This window comes from Hyperolius riggenbachi, chromosome 1 (assembly GCF_040937935.1).
Source record: "Hyperolius riggenbachi isolate aHypRig1 chromosome 1, aHypRig1.pri, whole genome shotgun sequence".
NCBI classification, from domain to species: domain Eukaryota; kingdom Metazoa; phylum Chordata; class Amphibia; order Anura; family Hyperoliidae; genus Hyperolius; species Hyperolius riggenbachi.
Window position 1 is genome coordinate 301434432 of NC_090646.1, and position 21222 is coordinate 301455653.

Below are 21222 nucleotides of genomic sequence, written 5' to 3' on the forward strand. Positions count from 1 at the left end.
GATCCACTGTGCTCATGTGAAGTCCGTCATAGTGCTGGGTTTACCCGGCTACTGAGCAAATGCTGTTCTGGGCCGCACACCTCCTCCATCGCGGTCCCATGGCCAGGAGCGTTCTGCACATGCACAATTAGAGTCTTAGGCTATGTTCACAGTGCAAACGCGCGTTGTGTTGCTACACGACGTGGATAAAACGCAACGCAAAGAAGCAAGTAATGTGCTGCGGTGGCATGCAATGTAACAGAGGCATAAGAATGAAAAGTGCATCATAGGTGTGCAACGTTTGTGTTGCACATTTAGGAGTACAAAGCCCCACCTTTTTAAAAACAGATGTGCGCATGTGCAATGGTTATAACTAAGTGCGACGCAACGCAAAAGTCAAACATGTCTCCAGTCATCTATGAGCACTGGCCTGCATTCACAGGCCTGCCTGAATGTCCACCCCCCCGGTTAATTTCAGAAACATCTCACAGACTCACATGTGCAGCAAGTATTGTACACAGTGACAGGCAACTCTGCAGGAAGCCGGCACCATTTTCGTTACAGCAGAAGTCAGCTTCCTGCTGTTGCCTGGCAACACAATGCCACAGCCTGCCTGTCATCACTCTGATGACAGCGCGGCTGCTACAGCTGAAGGCAGGCGGGCACTCTCCATGCTAGGTTGGAGGACGACGACACTGAGGGAACTCGAGGAGGTTAGTTAGGTGGCCATGGGAGATCGGGCAGACAGGGAGAGTGCAGTGGAATGCACCCTCACAGTGCTGCGCTCAGAGGCTGTAGCTTGTCCAGCCTCTGCCTGGCCCTGTCTTTCAGTATTCAACTTCCCTTCACATTGAATGTAGCTTGAACCCAGATTCGTGTTCCAATAAAAAACAAACAACAAAAATAGCACACACACAAACCTGAGACTAAAACAAAACTTAAAAAAAAATTGTTTAATTTAGCTTCAAAGAGTTTTTTTTTGTTTAAAGTATGATTATGAGCAAGATATGGACGATTAGAGAAATGATGAAAACGTTTGTTATTATTACAGCTTTTTAGCTAAACGATTGTTTCTCCACATGTGCAGCTTTCGAAGCAGTTTCCAGTACTGAGGAGTATCTGGACTTCTTTCTTGCAAAGTTTTAGGTGGACCCAAATCCAACTGGAAAAGCCTACAAGCAAAATAAAAGAAGAAAGCCGTAAGATTAATAATCATAAGTACTATGTGGAAACCCTAAACACAGGGAGCAAAACTGGAAATTTTAAAGTGCTTCAAATGGTACATCTCCTATTCATTAGGGGAGCAGGGTTTACAGACTACAAACATTTCATTAAAGGACGTCACAAATAATTTAAAGGGACTCTGAGCAGTGCAGAAACTATGGAAAGATGCATATCATTTTAAAGCTCTTTCTCCTCTTTCCAATGATATATAAACCGCCGCCCTACGCCTTTTAGTTTTCGCTATTTTCGCGATTGAAATTGCCACTGCCGCGATTTCAATCGCGAAAATAGAGAAAACTAAAAGGCGTAGGGTGACTATTTAGGTGTCGCCAGAAAGAGGAGAAAGAGAGCTTTAAAATGATATCAATCTTTCCATAGTTACTTGTGTTACACAGGACGACACTTTCCCCAGTGTCAGCAGCTCCATTCAGCAGAATGGAGCTGCTGACTTTAGGAAAAAGTTGTCCTGTGTAATACAATGTAACTATGGAAAGATGGATATCATTTTAAAGCTCTCTTTCTCCTCTTTCTGGCGACACCTTTCTGGCGACACCCTACGCCTTTTAGTTTTCTCTATTTTCGCGATTCGCGACAATGTCAATGTATGGTAACATTGACCTGTGACGGAGGCTCGGCTAAACCAAGTGAAAGGGGACTTTGAAATACCTTTTTTTTCCTTTTCCCTCACATCTGAAAGGCTGCCCAAATCCAGCACTTCCCTGTAGCCTGTCATTGTGCAGCTATATAACATCCTGAAGAACATGAGGTAATTAGCGGGAGCTCCTGAAGGAGCGGGCCCTGCAGATAAGTTACAGGCAGATGTCGGGCAGCCACATGTGTGTTGCCGTGGCAACAAAACTCTGGTATCCCTAAGTTTCAAGCAGTGTTTGCATAGCTGCACAGAGTAGCATCCGAGGTTCTCCTCTTTCACTGTAAGTCAGCGGACGCTCCCCCATTCCCCAGCAGTCTGTGTCACATAGCTGAACAGAAGAGTAGCAGGATAGCAGGAAATGCTTATCTCTTTCAATCTCTCTGCACTCCCTGGCAGTGTTTGCATAACTGCACAGAAGAGCAACAGCTGACGTTTTCCTATTGCACTGAGGAAGCACAGTGAAAGTTCAAAAAAAAAAATAAAAAAAAATAATAATAGGCCCATTTGAATAAAGGTCATTGTGCATTTACACAATAAAAAGAAAAACAAACTTAATAAATAACTATGGATAGTCTGACCACTTTGGGTTTCTGGCCTGCCAATTTGCAAAGTGGGCAGCTATTACAGGGCCAATATGCGAAACAAATTGCATTTCACTTCCTGTTTTGGCCAGCCAAAGTCTGATAAAGTAAGTGGCAACAGCTGGCTGGTCAAGTGCCAAATAAGGGCTGCATGTTTCAGCAGCAGCATCTGTAGTCCATGCCCTTTCTTCTCGGCCCCTTGCATCCTGCATTTACATCTGCTGCAGGGAGTAAATATGCAGCGCAACCCGTCCCTATAAGCCAGCCTTTCTCAACCTTTTTACCCCGGAGGAAACCTGCAAATAATTTTTGGCTCTCAAGGAACCCCTGCATTTATTTTGCATGAGGCACGGACTTTAAAAGTAGGTGTGAACAGGGAGAAAAGTGTGGTTCCCTACTGGCTTGGCTTGCCAAAGATCACACTAACAAAGCCAGCGTACCCCTTATCCTTGACAAGACAGGTACTCTCGACGCCTCCCCACCTGACATTAACTGTGTTTTCAGAGATTACTATCGGGATCTCTATTCCTCCAAGGTAGCCTATACTATGGACGCTCTTCAGGAATTTCTTGGGGGGATTCCCTTGCCACGACTGGAAGCGGAACAGGCTGAGCTCTTAGATAGTGATATTACCGCGGACGAAGTTGAACTGGCTATTGCTAATATGCAGTCGGGTAAGACGCCGGGTCTGGATGGCATCCCAGTAGAATACTACAAAATTTACAGAGAAGACCTCAGCTCTCAGTTGGCTGATCTCTTTAATTACATGCAGACCCATCGCCTCATCCCAGACTCCATGAGAACTGCCCTTATTGTAGTGATCCCCAAGAAAGACAGAGACCCTAAATGCTGCGCCTCCTATCGGCCGATCTCCCTACTGAATGTAGACATCAAAATCCTCGCCAAAATATTAGCTAGGAGACTGGCTCAGGTTGTTGAGTTTCTTATCCATCCTGATCAGACCGGGTTCATGCCGAACAGAGGTACGGACATTAATCTGAGGCGTCTTTAAGCCAATCTGCTGATCTCTCATAATAACACTGGCACGAGAACCATTGCCACGCTTGACGCTGAAAAAGCGTTCGATTCGGTTGAATGGCCGTACCTCTGTCAGGTGCTACGTCTGTTCGGGCTGGGTGACAAGTTCATCTCCTGGGTTAAGCTCATGTATTCATCCCCTCTGGCCAGGATCAGAACCAATGTTGAAGTATCAGATCCATTTCCACTGGAGACAGGCACCCGGCAAGGTTGTCCGCTCTCCCCCCTCCTCTTCGCATTGGCAATTGAGCCGGCGGCTGCTTTGCTTCGCACAGCGCCTGAGGTTGTGGGGCTTTCGGTGGGGAGATTGGTCGAGAAGGTGGCACTTTATGCAGACGATATGCTGCTGTTCCTTGGCGACGCAGGACCCTCACTTACAGCAGCACTCCGCATTCTAAATCAGTTTGGTGGTTACTCACGTATCCGTATAAACTGGGATAAATCCTTACTTTACCCAATTGATAGTGTCAGCCCACCCTCACTTCCGCATGCCCAACTGAAATGGGTTTCAAGTTTTAAATACTTGGGAATTCTGATTGATAAAGATATCAGCCAATATATCCCTATGAACCTCCAACCAGTTGTTGACCATTTTTCCCGCAGGGCCACCTCATGGAAGTCCCTTCCGCTTTCAGTCGTGGGGCGGTGAATCTCTTCAAGATGCTATTCCTCCCCAGGTTTAATTAGGTCTTCCGCCAATCGCCAGTGTGGATCCCCCAATCCATCTTTCGGACAGTGGATTCGATACTGTCCAGCTTTATTTGGGGGGAGGGTGCACCCCGGCTGTCGCTGGCCACACTGCAACTCCCCATTGATGGTGGTGGGCTCGCTCTTCCCAATCTACGACGGTATTTTCTGGCCTCTGCTCTAGTAACCACTAGATGGTGGTTCAGTCAAGACGAACGTAATACTGCGGCGCTACTGGAAGCGGCAATCGTTGGTTCCCAAGAATCTCTCACAAACCTTCCCTTCAGGGGAATTAATAAATTCTCCACTATTACAGCCCCAATGAAAACCACCATCAGGGCATGGGAGAACAGCAGATCTGACCTGCGGAAGCCGAGTACCCTTTCCCCTTTTACACCACTCTGGGGCAACCCTAAGCTGAAAATTTTCACCTCCATCCCAGACGTCCAATTATGGGCCTCCAGGGGTGTTAAGCAGGTGATCCATCTGACGCCAGCTGGGACGCTGCTAACTTTCCCACAACTGAAAGCTAAATACCATCTCCCAAATAACATGCTCTTTCGGTACCTTCAGGTCCAGCATGCATGGCAGACCCAGTTCTCAGGATTCTGGACGTGGGAATCCGACCCAATAGAAAGTCTTCTCCTGCGGGAGCACCTGGACAGACCCCTTTCTGAGGTTTATGCCAGGCTGACCCCACTATCCACCCCTAGACTTGACAAAGCTAGAATTAAGTGGGAGACCGATGTGGGCCCTTTATCTGATCCAGAATGGGGGGGGACTTCCTAAGCTGCATGGACGGGGTCTCGATCTCTGCTGCGGATAAATTCTTGCACCTTAAACTAATTTATAGAACGTATCGCACCCCACTCCAGTTACGCGCCATCTATGAAGATAGATCGGAGCTCTGCCCTAAATGCAAAAGGGAACCTGGTTCCTTCTACCATATGACCTGGACTTGTGACGTGATTTATAACTACTGGACACAGGTAGCTGCCCTACTCACTGATGTTCTGGGAGAGAGGATTGTGGTAGACCCTAGGAGTCTACTTTTGGGTTTATACACTGATGCTACCCTTTCCACGCACCATATTACCTTAATCAATATCCTATGTATGTATGCTAGGAAGGAAGTCTTCCACAAATGGTTCTCTGACAATCCTCCCTCTAAGGTCTTATGGATTAAGAAAATCAACAAAGCAATGACGTGGTATAAACTAACATATTTAAATAGAAACTGCCCCCAGAAGTTTGATCTGATATGGCTACCCTGGTTGGAGTACCTTACCTCTCATGATGTTCTTTCTAATGCCTAATACTAAAAGAAAAAGCCATATCCTATGAACTCCTTCTGTTCTCTAACAAGCTGGTATTAAATTAGACTTCAGTGACATTCTAATAGTGTCTTATTAGTACTATGTTCCTCTAAATGTACTCAATGCTGATATTCGGTACTTGCATGCTATCCTCGCTAGCTGTCCAACCCGACCTATAGGTTCTACTTTAACAGTTAAGACACGATCCTTGCGATGCACACCTGGGTGGGGGTGGGAGTTGGGCTAGGGTATGTATGTTTTGTCTGTACTTTGAAAAAATTCAATAAACTACGTCTGTTAAAAAAAAAAAAAAAAAGTAGGTGTGGCCGTTTATTTCACTAACCCCTATTACAGTGCCCCTTATTATACCGTCTCCTTATTTTAGTGCTTTTTATTGTGCTCAATATTATTCTATTAATATTATATATTACACTATTGAATATTATATTATATCATATATCAATTCATATTAATGTGCTCATTATTATTCTAACCCCCAATTCAGTGCTTCTGTTTTTCAGTATCCCTTATTTTAGTGTGCTTTATCATGCTTTCCCCATGATAGGGAAAATGCCAAGGAACCCCATGCAGACTACTCAAGGAACAGGGTTTCCTGGTTGAGAAAGTCTGCTGTACACCCTTTCTCCCTGCTGTGTGTGTGCGCGTGCATGTGTGTGTATTGTCTCCAGGGTAACCAATGCTCGCGAACACATAGCATGGAGGGAGAGAGGGCAGGGACAGGCTGCACTGTATTTTCCTCCCTGCAGCAGATATAAGATAAGGAGAGGTGCAGATGTCACAAAGTTATTTGCTCCTCCGCTGACGTGCTTCTGGAAAGCCTTACTTCTGGGCTTGGTTGGCCAACTCTGGTCAGGTCATGTTCTGGCCAAAAAAAGTAAGTAAGTGTTTTGTGCATTTCGGCCATTTCCCATATTGGCTGGTCAGATCCTGAAGTGGTCAACTTTTAGGCCTACGGGTGTGGCTGCGCGCCATGAGTGCATGCAGGGCTGTGTGCGCTGTATGAGAGAAAGGGTCCATCAATGACTCCCTCTCAACCTCTGCCCACCTCAGTTGGGGACCCCAAGGACTCTGCTCTGGGCCCCTTTCAGTTCTCAGCATACACTTTGTGCATCGGCAAAGTTATCTCCTCCAAGGGCTTAAAATACCACGTTTATGCAGCCGACAGTCAGACTTGCCTCCATACCCCTGATCTCTCCTTCACCACAGACTATTTCCTCCTGGAAGGTTCCTGAAACTCAACCTGGACAAAACAGAGCTCCTGATCTTTTCACTCCACGCTACTACAACCATCCCAAATTATCCACCACAAAATCAATAACCCAACCATTTGCTCTATCGCCCAGGCCAGTTGCCTGGGCATCATCCTGGACTCTGCCCTTTCCTTTATCCCTCCCACATCCAAAATGTCTCCAGAGCCTGCAATGTCCACCTTCACAATATGTCCAAAATCCACCCTTCCTGACCACATTACAAATCTGCTTACCCATGTCATCATCTCCAGACTTGATTACTACAACTCCTTTCTGTCTGGCCTCCCCTTTAAAGAGAATCTGTATTGTTAAAATCGCTCAAAAGTAAACATACCAGTGCGTTAGGGGACATCTCCTATTACCCTCTGTCACAATTTTGCCGCTCCTCGCCGCATTAAAAGTGGTTAAAAACAGTTTTTAAAAGTTTGTTTGTAAACAAACAAAATGGCCACCAAAACAGGAAGTAGGTTGATGTACAGTATGTCCACACATAGAAAATACATCCATACACAAGCAGGCTGTATACAGCCTTCCTTTTGAATCTCAAGAGATCATTTGTGTGTTTCTTTCCCCCATGCACTGAAGTTTCAGGCTGTTTTTTTCTTCCTGCAAACAGCTTTGCCCTTGTTTGCAATTCCTCAGTATGTGAAAGCCCAGCCAGCTCAGAGGACGATTTATCCAGCTTGTAAAAGATAAGAGAGAGAAGAGAGAAGCTGCTCTAATCCTAAATAACACACAGGCAGTGTGCATAAAGGGGAGTTCATAGCAGAACCACAACACTGAAGAACTTGGCAGCCTTCCAGACACAGGCCACAAGTCTGACAGGGGAAAGATACATTGATTTATTACAGAGACTGTGTTAGTAGAAAGTGCTGCAGTTAGCCAGAACACATTAGAATAGCTTTTGGAACTTGTAGGATGATAAAAAACAGGATGCAATTTTTGTTACGGAGTCTCTTTAAAGAGCCAATGGATGACTGTGACATGTGTCCGTTGATACAGATATGACTAGTGCAAACGGACAATCTCTAAGGCGAAATCTAGACTGTAAACTAAGAAGACACTCAGTGCTGAAATGATTTATTTACGGTTTACTATGGATGAGTGCTGTGACCAATGTTCGAAAAGCAGAGGTGGAGATACGCAAATGAGCAGGAGAGGATGGCTTTTAAATGCAGCAAGACGAGGCCACTCACGTGACCGTCTGACGAAGCCCGAAGGGCGGGCGATATTAGTAACGGAAGCAGGCCGGAGAGTGACGACATCCGCTGCGTGCTGTGTGGCGTGCAGATCCTGTGTAGCGTGGACTTAGCAGCACAGCATATGGGGTCGAGAGGAGACAGCGGGCAGTAGGCTGGAAGAGGATTTGGCCACGACAGGAGGTGGTGAGAGCCCTCCGGGCACCGCTTGCAATTGCATGGGAGCTGAAGCGGGGAACAACTGTGAGGAGGTGGTGTGAGCCCTCCTGGTACCGCTCTGTTTATACATGCATCTATAGCGGGGACTTACAGCATAATGTCTTAAGGCCTCCTACACACGGCCATACAACACTGTATGCTAGTCTCCACTCCCCCTCCAATAATTGTTTTGGAGTAAAAGATGAACTGTCATTTATGCATACACAAGTGGATTGATTATCCTGGAGGTCATCACTGGGACAGTATCTTTTGATATGCAATGCATTGTCTACGCAATCTGGATCTGAGGCAATAGTCCATACATCAAGTAGAGGTTCAGCAACTGGAAGAATACTCCCGGGAGTGCAGAACACTTGTTATGTGTATGTATGCGCAGTGTGAATGACACGGCCGGCTGTGTATGGTTAGGCTGTACACACTTGAAGGCTTGCATTTTATGGGGGTTAATTGGGGGTATTTTGTCATGCAGACTTTAATAAAGTGTAATGTGTGTTTATGAGACCCAGTGAAACAGAGTAATTTGTCTCCCCTTAAAGAGACTCTGTAACAAAAATGTCATCCTTTTTTCTACCATCCTATAAGTTCCTAAACCTATTCTAATGTGCTCTGGCTTACTGCAGCACTTTCTACTATCACCGTCTCTGTATCTTTCCCGTCGGACTTGTCGCCCTGTGTCTGGAAGGCTGCCAACTCTTCCGTGCTGATCTGTTATGCACACCCCTCTCCAGGCCCCTCTAAGCACACTCCAGTGTGGGTGTTATTTACATAAGCCAGCAGTGTCTCTGCTCTCTTAGCAGTGAAAGAGAGCTGGATAAAAATCCTCCCCTGTTAGGCTGTGAAAGGAGCTGGCTGACACATACTGAGTAATTACAGACAGGGCAGAGCTGTCTGCAGGAAGAAACAATCAGCCTGTCACTAGTATTCAGTGGATGAGAGCTGCAGGGGGACAGAAGGTAAACACACAAATGATCTCTTGAGATTCAAAAGGAGGAAGGCTGTATACAGCCTGCTTGTGTATGGATGTATTTTCTATGTGTGGACATACTGTACATCAACCTACTTCCTGTTTTGGTGGCCATTTCGTTTGTTTATAAACAAACTTTTTAAAACAGTTTTCGACTACTTTTAATGCGGCGGGGAGTGGCGAAATTGTGACAGAGGGTAATAGGAGATGTCCCGTAACGCACTGGTATGTTTTCTTTTGTGCGATTTTAACAATACAGATTCTCTTTAAAGAGGAGCTGTCAGCAATACTATATCAGAAAAAAAACAACCACATATATGAGCAGATAAATACTTGCTCTACTTACATAACATATGTATTGCACTGTTCACGTTTTGATTTTAGTGATTTTTCTACAGAAAAAAAACCAAAAAAAAAACAACCTCAGCATTTCCCATTTTAAGTGTGGCTATTTTGAAGCCAATCCTGATGTAATTTCCTCCCTTACTCTCCTCTGCCTGATTTGCCCGCCCTTCACTATAGAAAGTGCATTGTCTCAGCATGGGGCAATCAGAGAGGAAAGAGGCTTCAGCCAATCACGCTGCATTAGTTAAGTCTGAGGGGAAGTAGAGAAGCAAAAAAGGACAACCCAGCATGCCCTGCAACTTCCTTTTTGTGTACCAAATTTTGTGTGTACCAAATAAGAATCAGGTGAACTGGGGAATGATCATTTATGAACAAGAAAAGTAATAGTGATTTTAACTTTTGGATTACCTGGTTAGCATCCTTATTACTTGTTTACCAGATAAAAAGAAATAATTGATTTTTGATTTTATGCCCGACAGTTACACTTTAACCACTTAAGGACCACAGGCTTACACCTCCCTAGTGACTAGGCTATTTTTTTTTTTAAATTAGTGCTCTGCAGCTTTCATGGCTCGCTGCAGAGCCATAACTACTAAGCACAAAAATGAATCCACCCCCCCCCCTTTTCTGCCCACTAACAGACTTTTCCGTTGGTGGGCTCTGATAGCTGCTGTGATGTTTATTTATTTTTATTTTTTAATAAGTTTTGCTATTTTTTTTTTATTGTATTAGTTTCCTCCCCCAGCCAGCCAATCAGGCATCAGCCTATGAGATGGGATTGCGATCGGAGCCTCTCTAGGGGACAGCTGAGTGACATGGCCATCCCCAGTACAGCGCTGCAGTAGATCGCAGCGCTGTAGAATGTAAACAGACAGCGTTTTTGCCGTTTAACAGTCTGATAGCGGCTATCGCCGCTGGGGGACGGTTGACGGAGCAGAGCTGCGCGATGCGTGATCCCCCACAATCTCCGCCCCCAGGACTTGACGCCAAATCGGTGTTACGCAGTCCTGGGGGAGCCATCTTGCGCCCGCCGATCAGCATTAGGCAGTCAAGGGTGGTCAAACCACATTTGCCCCTCTTCAATCAGTTATGAATGTGGCTGCCAGGCTCATCCATTCTTCTCACCATTCTGCATACACATCCCTCTCTGTAAATCCTTGCACTGGCTCCCTGTGCGGTTCAGGATACGTTTCAAGATTCTGTGCTTGGGCTATAAATGTGGGCACTTGTTCACAGATATATACCAGGATGCCTCCTCCAGTCCTCCAACAACCTTTGCCTAACTGTCCCACACATTTCCCACTCCCATGTGAGCCTGCAAGATTTTTCAAGAGCCTCCACCACAATATTGATCTCCCTTCCACCTTTCATAATATTTGCCCCCTCCAACACATTCAAGCAAGTGCTCAAAACCCATCTCTTCAAGATGGCCTACCCACCCCCTACCATGCAGTAACTCTCCCTGCTGAATACTTCTGCAGCACTACCTAGTGAGTCTACCCCCCCCCCCCCCCCCCCCCGATTGTAAGCCTTTGGCGGGGTCCTCTCCTCTCGAGTGTATTCTACATGATCCTGTGCCCCCATCATTGTGCTCCTTTTCTATCATCACCTTTTAGATAAACTGCTGGATGTACTTAACCAGCCCAAAATCACATGATCATGCATTTTATATCCTGCTTGCCTTGTATAACTTTGACCTATGTTGTATACTTGTTACATTATGTCTGCCATCCTTTGTACCATTGTATGTATGTATCGTCCTGCAATGGGTAATCTGTTGGTGCTTTATAAATAAAATTAATAATAATTATATCTGGCAAAGGGACAACCAGGGCTGTGGATACAAAAAAAAAAAAACACACCTGGCTCCAACTCCTCAGTTTATGAAACTACAGACTCAGACTCCAGGTACCCAATATTGCTCTGACTCAGTCTCCTTGACTCCTTATGGTGGCCACTAATGTTCCAATCTTTTTCATCCAATCTCACCATTTTTATGTAATATATGTGAACTGCCTAAATGATCAATTCAATATATTCACTCAATTTACCCTTATACTACATAGATTTGGTAAAATTGGATGAAAAAGATTGGATCATTAGTGGCCATCTTTAGTCTAATTCTTACCAGGGCTGTGGAGTTGACACAAAAATCATCCAACTCAGACTCCTCAGTTTATTGAAATCACCCACTCCAGGTATCCAAAATTGCTCTGACTTCTCAACTTCACAGCCCTGGGTACAACACCAACAGGTGTGGGGGTAATCATGGATGACAATGTGGACAAAGAATTTGGGGGAGGCTTTGTTACCCATCTCTTTCATAGTCCCCTATATCATGGCCTATACTGGTTGGTTGATCTCTGGTTGTGGAGCACTACACAGCTCAAGAAACTAATTTTGACTAAACCAGTCTGCAAGGGTGTAAAAATGGGTTAAAAAGGTTTGGGAGAACAACACTTTTTAAAAAAAAAAACGTTAAGAATAAAATAAATATTAAGCATATTACACAGGAATACGTATATTACAGTACTGCAACCTTTTTTTTTTTTTTTTTTTTTTTAAACAAAGAACAAAGCTTTACTGAAAGTGGCATTACAAAATTTGAACAGGTAAGTATACGGATGGGAAGATTGGATAAAATACAGACGGTGTACAATTTGGCAATGAGAGTACCTACTAAATACTTGTACATTGTAAAGGCTGCTAAGAACATGGTAATATGTAACACGTCAAATAAATTGTTAGAGGCTTATGATAGGTATTAACATTACTAGTGACTATGCATTTATACATCATGACAATATATATATATATATATATAAGTCAATAGGGATGTAATGAGAAGCATTAGCTAAACCCAACAGTTTACAGTACATATATAGAGATAGCAGTAAGTAGTGTGAGAGAAACAGTATTGCAACCTTACAACAATCCACTGCAAAAGAGTTACAATATGCTCTGGGGTTTCTTGCAAGAAATACACAACTGCATGGATTTGAAATAAAACCAACACAATGTGCTTTAACCTCTTAAAGAGGAACTGTAAGTTTAAAATAATTTATTGCCAGCAGGTAGCCTATACCAAATTTATAGATGAAAACCCAGTATTTTCTGCTAGAAATCCAGCATTTTGCTGGAATCACACCTTTAAGTAGGAAGCCACGCCCCCTCATGAGGCTGCTCCGCGGCTGTATATTCATTAAGCTTGTGCGCACTGCCTTCTGGGTAGTGACATCATAGGTTGCTAAGGGGGAAAAAAAACAGCAGTCCTCACTGTTATCAAGGTGGGACATGTGAACGAGGCAGAAGAAGTTTATCTTGCAGCCTCCGATGGGATGATTGATCATCCCTCTCTGCCCTGTGAAGCTGCCGCTGCCACTATCAGGTCAGCGACATGTGTTTAACTCTCCTCATCCCAGCTGGAATCCCTCGTCAGCTCTTCCTACAGCCTCCGATGATCTTCTAACTCTGCCTGCATGTCGGGTGAATGCACATGACATGCAGGCAGAGTTAGAAGATCATCGGAGGCTGTAGGAAGAGCTGACAAGAGGGATTCCAGCTGGGATGAGGAGAGTTAAACACATGTCGCTGACCTGATAGTGGCAGCGGCAGCTTCACAGGGCAGAGAGGGATGATCAATCATCCCATCGGAGGCTGCAAGATAAACTTCTTCTGCCTCGTGCACATGTCCCACCTTGATAACAGTGAGGACTGCTGTTTTTTTCCCCCTTAGCAACCCATGATGTCACTACCCAGAAGGCAGTGCGCACAAGCTTAATGAATATACAGCCGCGGAGCAGCCTCATGAGGGGGCGTGGCTTCCTACTTAAAGGTGTGATTCCAGCAAAATGCTGGATTTCTAGCAGAAAATACTGGGTTTTCATCTATAAATTGGGTATAGGCTACCTGCTGGCAATAAATTATTTTGAGCTTACAGTTCCTCTTTAAGGACCACAGGCTTTAACCCCCTCCCCCCTAGTGACGAGGCTATGTTTTACAAAATGAGGGTCAAAGGAGCTGTCACCATCAGTGAAGCAAGCCACAAGTTCAGTGCTCATCCCTTTCATTTGCCAATAGCTTAATCACAATGAAATGATCTATATCTTGTTTGTTTTTTTCACCACCAATTAGGCTTTTTGGGGTTGATATTTGTTTTCTGTAATTACCTTATTTTCTATGCATTATAAATGGAAGAACAATGATAAAATACACTATTTCTCCAATTTCATCCCCTATAGTTTTAATATAAACACTCCTACTGTACATAAAACCCACACACTTTATCTGCCTATTTGTCCTGGTTATTACAAGATTTGAATTATGTCCCTAGTACAAAGTATGGGGACAACTTATTTGGAAATAAAGGTGTATTTTTTGTTGTGTTTTTTCTCTTTTACTGATCTCACGTGCAAGTGTACAGGCGAACAGCAGCAGCAGCAGTGCTGCTTAACCCATAAAAACGTCCTGGAGCTGTTAAGAAGTTCCAGCAGGACGTTTTAATACGCCTGCTTGTCTTTAAGTGGTTAAAGTTACTTTTATTCAACCAGCAAGTCATTTTTTGATGGGAAATAACATAGGTGTCTCCCAAAAGATAATAAGACAATGTACAAGAGGCATTATTGTGGGGAAAAAAAATATATTTCTCAGCTTTTATTTACTTTTGAGCAAAATGTGTCCAGTACAAAATTATTCATACCCTTCTCAATAATCAATAGAAAAGCCTTTATTGGCTATTACAGCAATCAAATGCTTCCTATAATTGCAGACCAGCTTTTTGCATGTCTCCACAGGTATTTTTGCCCATTCGTCTTTAGCAATGAGTTGCAAATCTTTCAGGTTGCAGGGTCTTCTTGCCATCACCCTGATCTTTAGCTTCCTCCACAGACTCTCTATTGGATTCAAGTCAGGGCTCTAAATGGGTCACTACAAAAACGTTAATGTTGTTGTCTGCTAACCATTTCTTCACCACTTTTGGTGCGTGTTTTGGATCATTGTGATGCTGAAATGTCCACTTGTGCCCAAGGCCAAGTTTCTCTGCAGACTGCATGATGTTATTGAGACTCCTCATGTATTGTTCTTTTTTCATAGTGCCTTTTACTGTGATTAGGTTCCCTGGTCCATTGGCTGAAAACACCCCCCAAAGCATTAGGTTCCCACCACCATGTTTGGCAGTGGGGATGGTGTTCTTTGGGTTGAAGGCTTATCCTATTTTACATCAAATGAAGGAAATATCATTGTGACCAAACAATTACATTTTTGTTTAATCTGACCATAACACAAAAGACCAGAAGTCTTCTTCTCTGTCCAGATGAGCATTTGCAAAGGCCAAGCCAGCTTTGTATGCCTTATCTGGAGAATTGGCATCCTCCTTGGTCTGCATCCGTGGAACCCAGCAATGTGCAGTGTCCGTTGGATTGTCTGCCTTGAGATATTGCCACCAGCAGACCCCAGATTCACCAGGATGACCTCAGTGGTGGATTCTTTTTCACTTCTCTCACTATCCTGGCCAGCACAGGTGTCACTTTTGGCTTCTGACCACATCCTCTGACATTTTCCACAGTGCAGAACATCTTATATTTTTTTAATAATAATTTGCACTGTAGCCACTGGAACTTGAAAACATTTTGAAATGGCTTTGTAGCCCTTTCCTGACTTGTGAGCAGCCACAATGCGCAGCTGCAGGTCCCTCTCACTGAGCTCCTTTCTCAGCCATGACTGTCCACAAACCAATTGTAGAGAGTTGATGTTTTTCACCTGTTGAGTTGACTAAAACAGCCATTTCCAATTAATCAGGGAAATTAGAATGCTTCAGAACAGCTTGGACTATTTGGAATGGTATACAATTTGGAATTTTCCCACAGACTGTGAAAGTTTGTGAAACGTATGAATAATTTTGGACTGGACCCATTTTGCTCAATCGTAAATAAAAGCGGAGAAATGCTTTGTTTCCCCCCACAATAATGCCTCTTGTACATCGTCTAATTATCTTTTGGGAGACACCTATATTATTCCCCATCAAAAAATGACTTGCTGGGGGGGCGCATGCGCGGCACGATCAAAGATGGCCGCCTGATCTCCGAGCTCCCGTCCTGTCCCGTGCGCCGCTACCGATAGCAAACGGCAGCGCACCCTGAGATCGTTACCAACGGTGGGGTGAGAATCCGGAGTGTCTGTGGAACAAATCTATGGGTGGCAAGCGCCGTTCCGGGCGAAAGCAGAGCCGAGCACTGGACCATTACTTCCTGAGGCCTAACCCTCCCTCACAAGCCGAGCACTCCAAGATGGCGTCTAAAGACGGACCCAGCGGCTGAATACATCACGAAAGGGGTATTAGAGGGGTGCCTAGCAGACCTGCATGAAAGGGTGTCACAATCCATAAAGATCACAATAACATCAGCTTTATCTGACATCAGATCTGATATTTCTATCGCGCTATCGCGCACTTCCACCCTTGAGCAAGATGTAAGCTCCTTGCAAAGCAGGTGCACATATCTCGAGGAGGAAAACGCCAGATTGACAGATTCAGTGGCGGATCTGCAAAGATCTCAAGAAGACAAGTGAGAATAGAGACCGCAGACAGAACCTACGTTTCAGGGGAGTTCCTGATTCAGTTCGCCATGCAGACATCAAGCAGTATTTAACTAATCTCTGTGAGACTATATCACCTGAAATTCCAAAAGAGATGTGGCGCTTTGACAGGGCTCATCGTGCTATAGGCCCCAGACCTACTGGAGCCCCACTCCTCCGTGACATTATTGCACGCTTTCATTTTTATGAAGCCAAAGAGAGTATAGTAATGGCAACCAGGAATACGATCTCCTACAACTATCAAGGTACGGAAATACAAATACTAAACGACATTTCTCCCATTACTTTAGCAAAAAGGAAGAAACTCAGACCTGTTACTCGGCTGTTACAGGAAAAGGGAATCCCTTATAGTTGGGGATATCCCTTTAAACTTATTGCTACTAAGGAGGGAGTGGTGCATGCAATCTCAGACCCAGAAGATTCTGGAGACCTCTTAAAAGGTCTGGGCCTCCGTCTTCCAACACCAGAGCCATCTCCTACTAAAGTCTCAGATACCACACATTCCTCAAATCATCAATCCAGATTTCCTACTAAAGTGCAGGATGACTGAACTAGGGTGCCATTTCTGTGACTTTTACAAGATAGGCGGAATGCAGGGACGGGGGGGATTTGCTTGTTGATCGGATGTGGCCGGTCGAGCAGTGTATGTTTCCCCTCTTGCGGTGTGAAGAGGGTCACACCCAATCTGAGTTTGTGTTAAACTCAGGTAAAAAAAAAAAAACCTAAACATGTTTTGCTCTACCTATTTACATTATATACTCAGGTGCTCACAGATAGAGCTATTGTCTTAGTTAACAGTATGCAATGTGTTCTCTTCTTTCTTTTCTTTCACCTATTCTTTCTTCTTCAGAGTCGGGGACTCAATCAGTTGTTAAGAAAACTTTGGGAGGGGGCGACCCTGGGGATCCTGTGCTATATCAGTTAAGCAGCCTAACTTGGGACGATCATGGTTAAATTTTTATCGTTAAACGTTAAGGGACTTAATTCGATCAGAAAGCGTTACTTGGCTTTACGTGATTTGGAAAGATCAAAAGCAGACTGTATTTTTATGCAAGAGACAAGGTTCTCTAGTCTTAAGCCAGGCTTTCTAAAGAGCAAATCATACCCTGTGACGTATTTAGCCAGTTCACAGTCCAAAAAAGCAGGAGTAGCTATCATAATTCGCCATTCTTGTCCTTTTTTAGTGACTGATGTTTGTAAGGATCCCCGGGGTCGCTATCTGATTATACGTGGCTCACTACACGGTATTGACATGATTGTCGCCACTATTTATGTCCCAAATGAACACCAAACACCTTTCCTAGACAAAGTACTATCTAAAATTGCAAATATGGGATGCGCTAATATTGTAATTCCCCCTCCCCTTCTCTCCTGTCTAACAGACTCTCACATCGGACCCATATCATGGTCTGACCACGCCCCCATTGATGTTATTCTAAATCTGACCCATTCTCCCTACATACCCTCAGTCTGGAGATTAAACGATAGCATACTTACGAATAAAGAAGTGGTAGAGGACATTACACAAACATTGCAGGAGTTTTTTTCTATTAATGAGGGATCGGTCATTAGCAAAGCAACTATTTGGGAAGCTCACAAGGCCACTATAATGGGAAAATTTATTTCGCTATTGTCCAAACGCAAGAAGGATTTTAACTCTCGGCTTTCGGCCTTATATAGTAAATTAATCCAAGAAGAGGAACAGTTTAAAAAATCCCCAACCACTGCAAGGTACAACCTCCTTGAGAGCATTCGTAAATCTATCTCAGATCTTCACTTTACTAAAATTGAAAGAGCTATATCTTTTACCAGACAGTTATTCTACGAGAAAGGGAATAAAGCACATACAATCTTGGCCAACAAGTTGAGGGGAATAAGAGCCAGAAATGCGGTTTTTGCATTGAAGGACAAAAAAGGGAATATAAAGCATGATCTCAGGGAAATAGCTTCCATATTCAAATCATATTATTTAGCTCTATATAACCTAAAGCAAGACAAAAAGCACACCTCAGCCTAGTCTAGCTCAGATAAACAATTATTTAAGAAGCTGCGGACTATCTAGACTATCATCAAGTCAGGCGGCCTCATTGAATGCTCAGATCACATTGGAAGAAGTTAGAAACACTCTGAAACCGCATAAGGCACCTGGTCCGGATGGATTCACGGTGGCATACTATAAAAAGTTTGCTGATCTTTTACTCCCTAAACTAACAGACTTATTCAATGCTTTTACAGATCGTGAGCGGATTCCGAGCTCCATGCTACGTTCCCATATGGTAGTGATACCCAAACCTGAACGTGATCCCTTAGATTGTAAGAACTACAGACCAATATCCCTTATAAACACGGACCTCAAGTTATTTTCCAAACTGTTAGCAAACCGATTATCAGTACTCATGCCATCGCTGATCCATCTGGACCAGGTGGGGTTCATTACAGGACGTTACGCCGGAGACAACATTAGACGTACATTAAATATTATTGATTATAATAATCATCATAAAATTCAGTCACTTATATTAAGTTTAGATGCCGAAAAAGCGTTTGACCGCTTAAACTGGTCTTTCTTGTTCCAATCTCTGACTTTTATGGGGATATCAGGTAACTTTTTTCATACCATACAAAAATTATATCTTAATCCTTTAGTAGCACTTAAAATTCCATATACAAACCCCAATAACTACTTTTCCATTTTCAATGGAACACGTCAGGGCTGCCCCTTGTCCCCTCTGCTATTTGCACTCTCTATTGAGCCTCTGGCGGCTAGGATAAGGGGCAACCCTGATATCAGAGGTATCTCTATTGGGGATCAGGAATATAAAATTTTGTTGTTCGCTGACGACGTGTTATTGACAGTGAGTAATCCGTTAATCTCCCTGGCATCTTTAAAATCAGAACTTGAACTATTTGGATCTTTTTCCAATTATAAGGTCAATGATTCTAAAACAGAAGTTCTTCCTTTAAATATTTCGGATCGCCAACTATCCTCCACTATGATGGGATATTCTTACAGATTACAACACTCATCCTTGAAATATTTAGGCGTAAATATCCCTAAACACACCTCTCAAATAGTTCAATATAATATTACTCCCATGATTTCTAAATTGATGGTAGATCTAGCCAACTGGGAAAACTACCCAATATCATGGTTCGGTCGAATGGTTTCATTTAAAATGAACTCCCTCCCAAAGTTACTGTCCCTAATGTCTGTCATGCCATTAAATATACCTAAACACATTTTTCTCCCTCTACAGCGTAAGCTATTTCAATTTATTTGGCACCATAGACCACCTAGGATAGCAAAATCAGTATTGATGCTTCAGCGAAAACATGGGGGACTTTCGGTTACAAATCTTTATAATTATTATGTAGCTTGTCAACTACGTCAGATGCTAGCCTGGACTTCTAAATCTCCTCATGCCTCCTGGTCGCAAATGGAATTTCATCATTTCTTACCATGGCACCCTAGTTCTGTTCTTTGGACTAGCTCTAAAACTATACCACAATCTGCAAAAATATTTTCCTCTATTACAAATAACCTACATCTATGGAAATTACTAAGGAAAAAAATTGACCTGCTACCACAGAACTCAATTCTACGTCTGGTACTAGGGTCTCCCGATTTTGTTCCTGGCTTAAGTTCTTCCAACTTTTCCGGATGGCACCTTCATCACATTCGGTTCATTGAGGACTTACTGGACCCTTACGACAACAGACTGCTATCATTTGATGCTCTAAAAGGAAAATTTCAGCTAGACAACTCTCAATTCCTCCAGTTCATGCAAATCAGGATTTTTTTACGTTCTTTATCATCTTCCTTGATTTTTCCTAAGCAGTCAGAACTTGAGTGTATCTGGGAGATGGGCCCCCAACAAAAAGGACTAATCTCATTATTATATACTTGGGTAAATGATCCTACTCGTAGCAATTCTAGTCTTAAGCACAATTATATGACATATCGGGAGGAGGCATGTGGTATAGAGATAACAAAGGACTCATGGTCTAGGTTATGGGTTAAAGCAGCCAAGACTTCTATCTGTGTAACGACAAAGGAAAACATTTATAAGATCATGATGTTGTGGTACAGGACCCCCGAGCGTCTCCACAAGTGGTTCCCCGAGGTTTCCCCACTTTGTTGGAGATCCTGTGGGAGGGTTGGTTCATTGCACCATATTTTCTGGTCCTGCCCTTACATTAGTACATTTTGGGATGAGATTCTTTCTCTTATCCTCAAGCAAACAGGAATTTCAGTCCCCAAAGACCCCTGGATATGTGTATTGGCAAAACCAATGCTTAAAATTAAGGCTCATACCCAGAGGTTACTTAATCACTACTTATCAGCAGCCAGATGCTTGATTTCAAAACATTGGAGAGATCAAAACGTACCCACGACACAGGAGTTCTTGGCTAAATTATCCCATATATATAGAATGGAATTACTTACAGCTAAGGTCACCGATAAATATTATCAGTTTGATAAGGTTTGGGGAGAAACCACTTTTCATTCCTCCACCTGATAGTAAAATGACACTAACATAAGAGTCCCCGACTCACTCTCCTATCTTCTTATCTTCCTTCTTTCCTTCCTCTCTCTACTTTCTAGTAGTTCTATAGACCTACTTTCTTTTCTTCTTCGATAATCTTTTCTAAATAAGATTTAGTGCATTGGAGGGATTTAATTTGAGAATTGTAAATATGTCACAATATGAAGACTGTGTTGTGTAGCTGTGTGAGTCTCCCTCACACCCAACACAGAGAGTTATGTTTCTGCATAATCTGTTATGACATTGATGTATGTATGATCCCTTTTATAGGTAATAATCTAGATGTTGTTGTAAGTACTACAGCTTAACTTCCTCCAAAGTTGTTATGTACCGGTATTTTTTCTATTAATCTCAATAAAAAATTTTTTAAATAAAAAAAAAAAAAAAATTACTTGCTGGTTGAATAAAAGTATCCAAGTCAAAATTTGCCAGGGGTGTGAATAATTATGGGCAGCACTGTATAGACAAGGCATGGGCAAACTCGGCCCTCCAGCTGTTATGGAACTACAAGTTCCACAATGCATTTGCCTTTATGAGTCATGACTGTGGCTGTCAGACTCCTGCAATGCGTTGTGGGACTTGTAGTTCCTTAACAGCTGGAGGGCCAAG

The 21222-nt window shown here is 43.3% G+C and overlaps 1 protein-coding gene across 1 annotated transcript in view; it reads right to left on the reverse strand.

Moving 5' to 3' along the window:
* Positions 1-917: 917 nt before the first annotated feature.
* MRPL54 (mitochondrial ribosomal protein L54) overlaps positions 918-21222 on the reverse strand; it is a 66080-nt gene continuing 45775 nt past the window's right edge. The window contains exon 3 of the mRNA XM_068233792.1: positions 918-1151. Within this exon, the coding sequence (XP_068089893.1) occupies positions 1025-1151 (127 nt within the window). The 3' untranslated portion in view covers positions 918-1024. The remainder of the gene's footprint in view (positions 1152-21222) is intronic.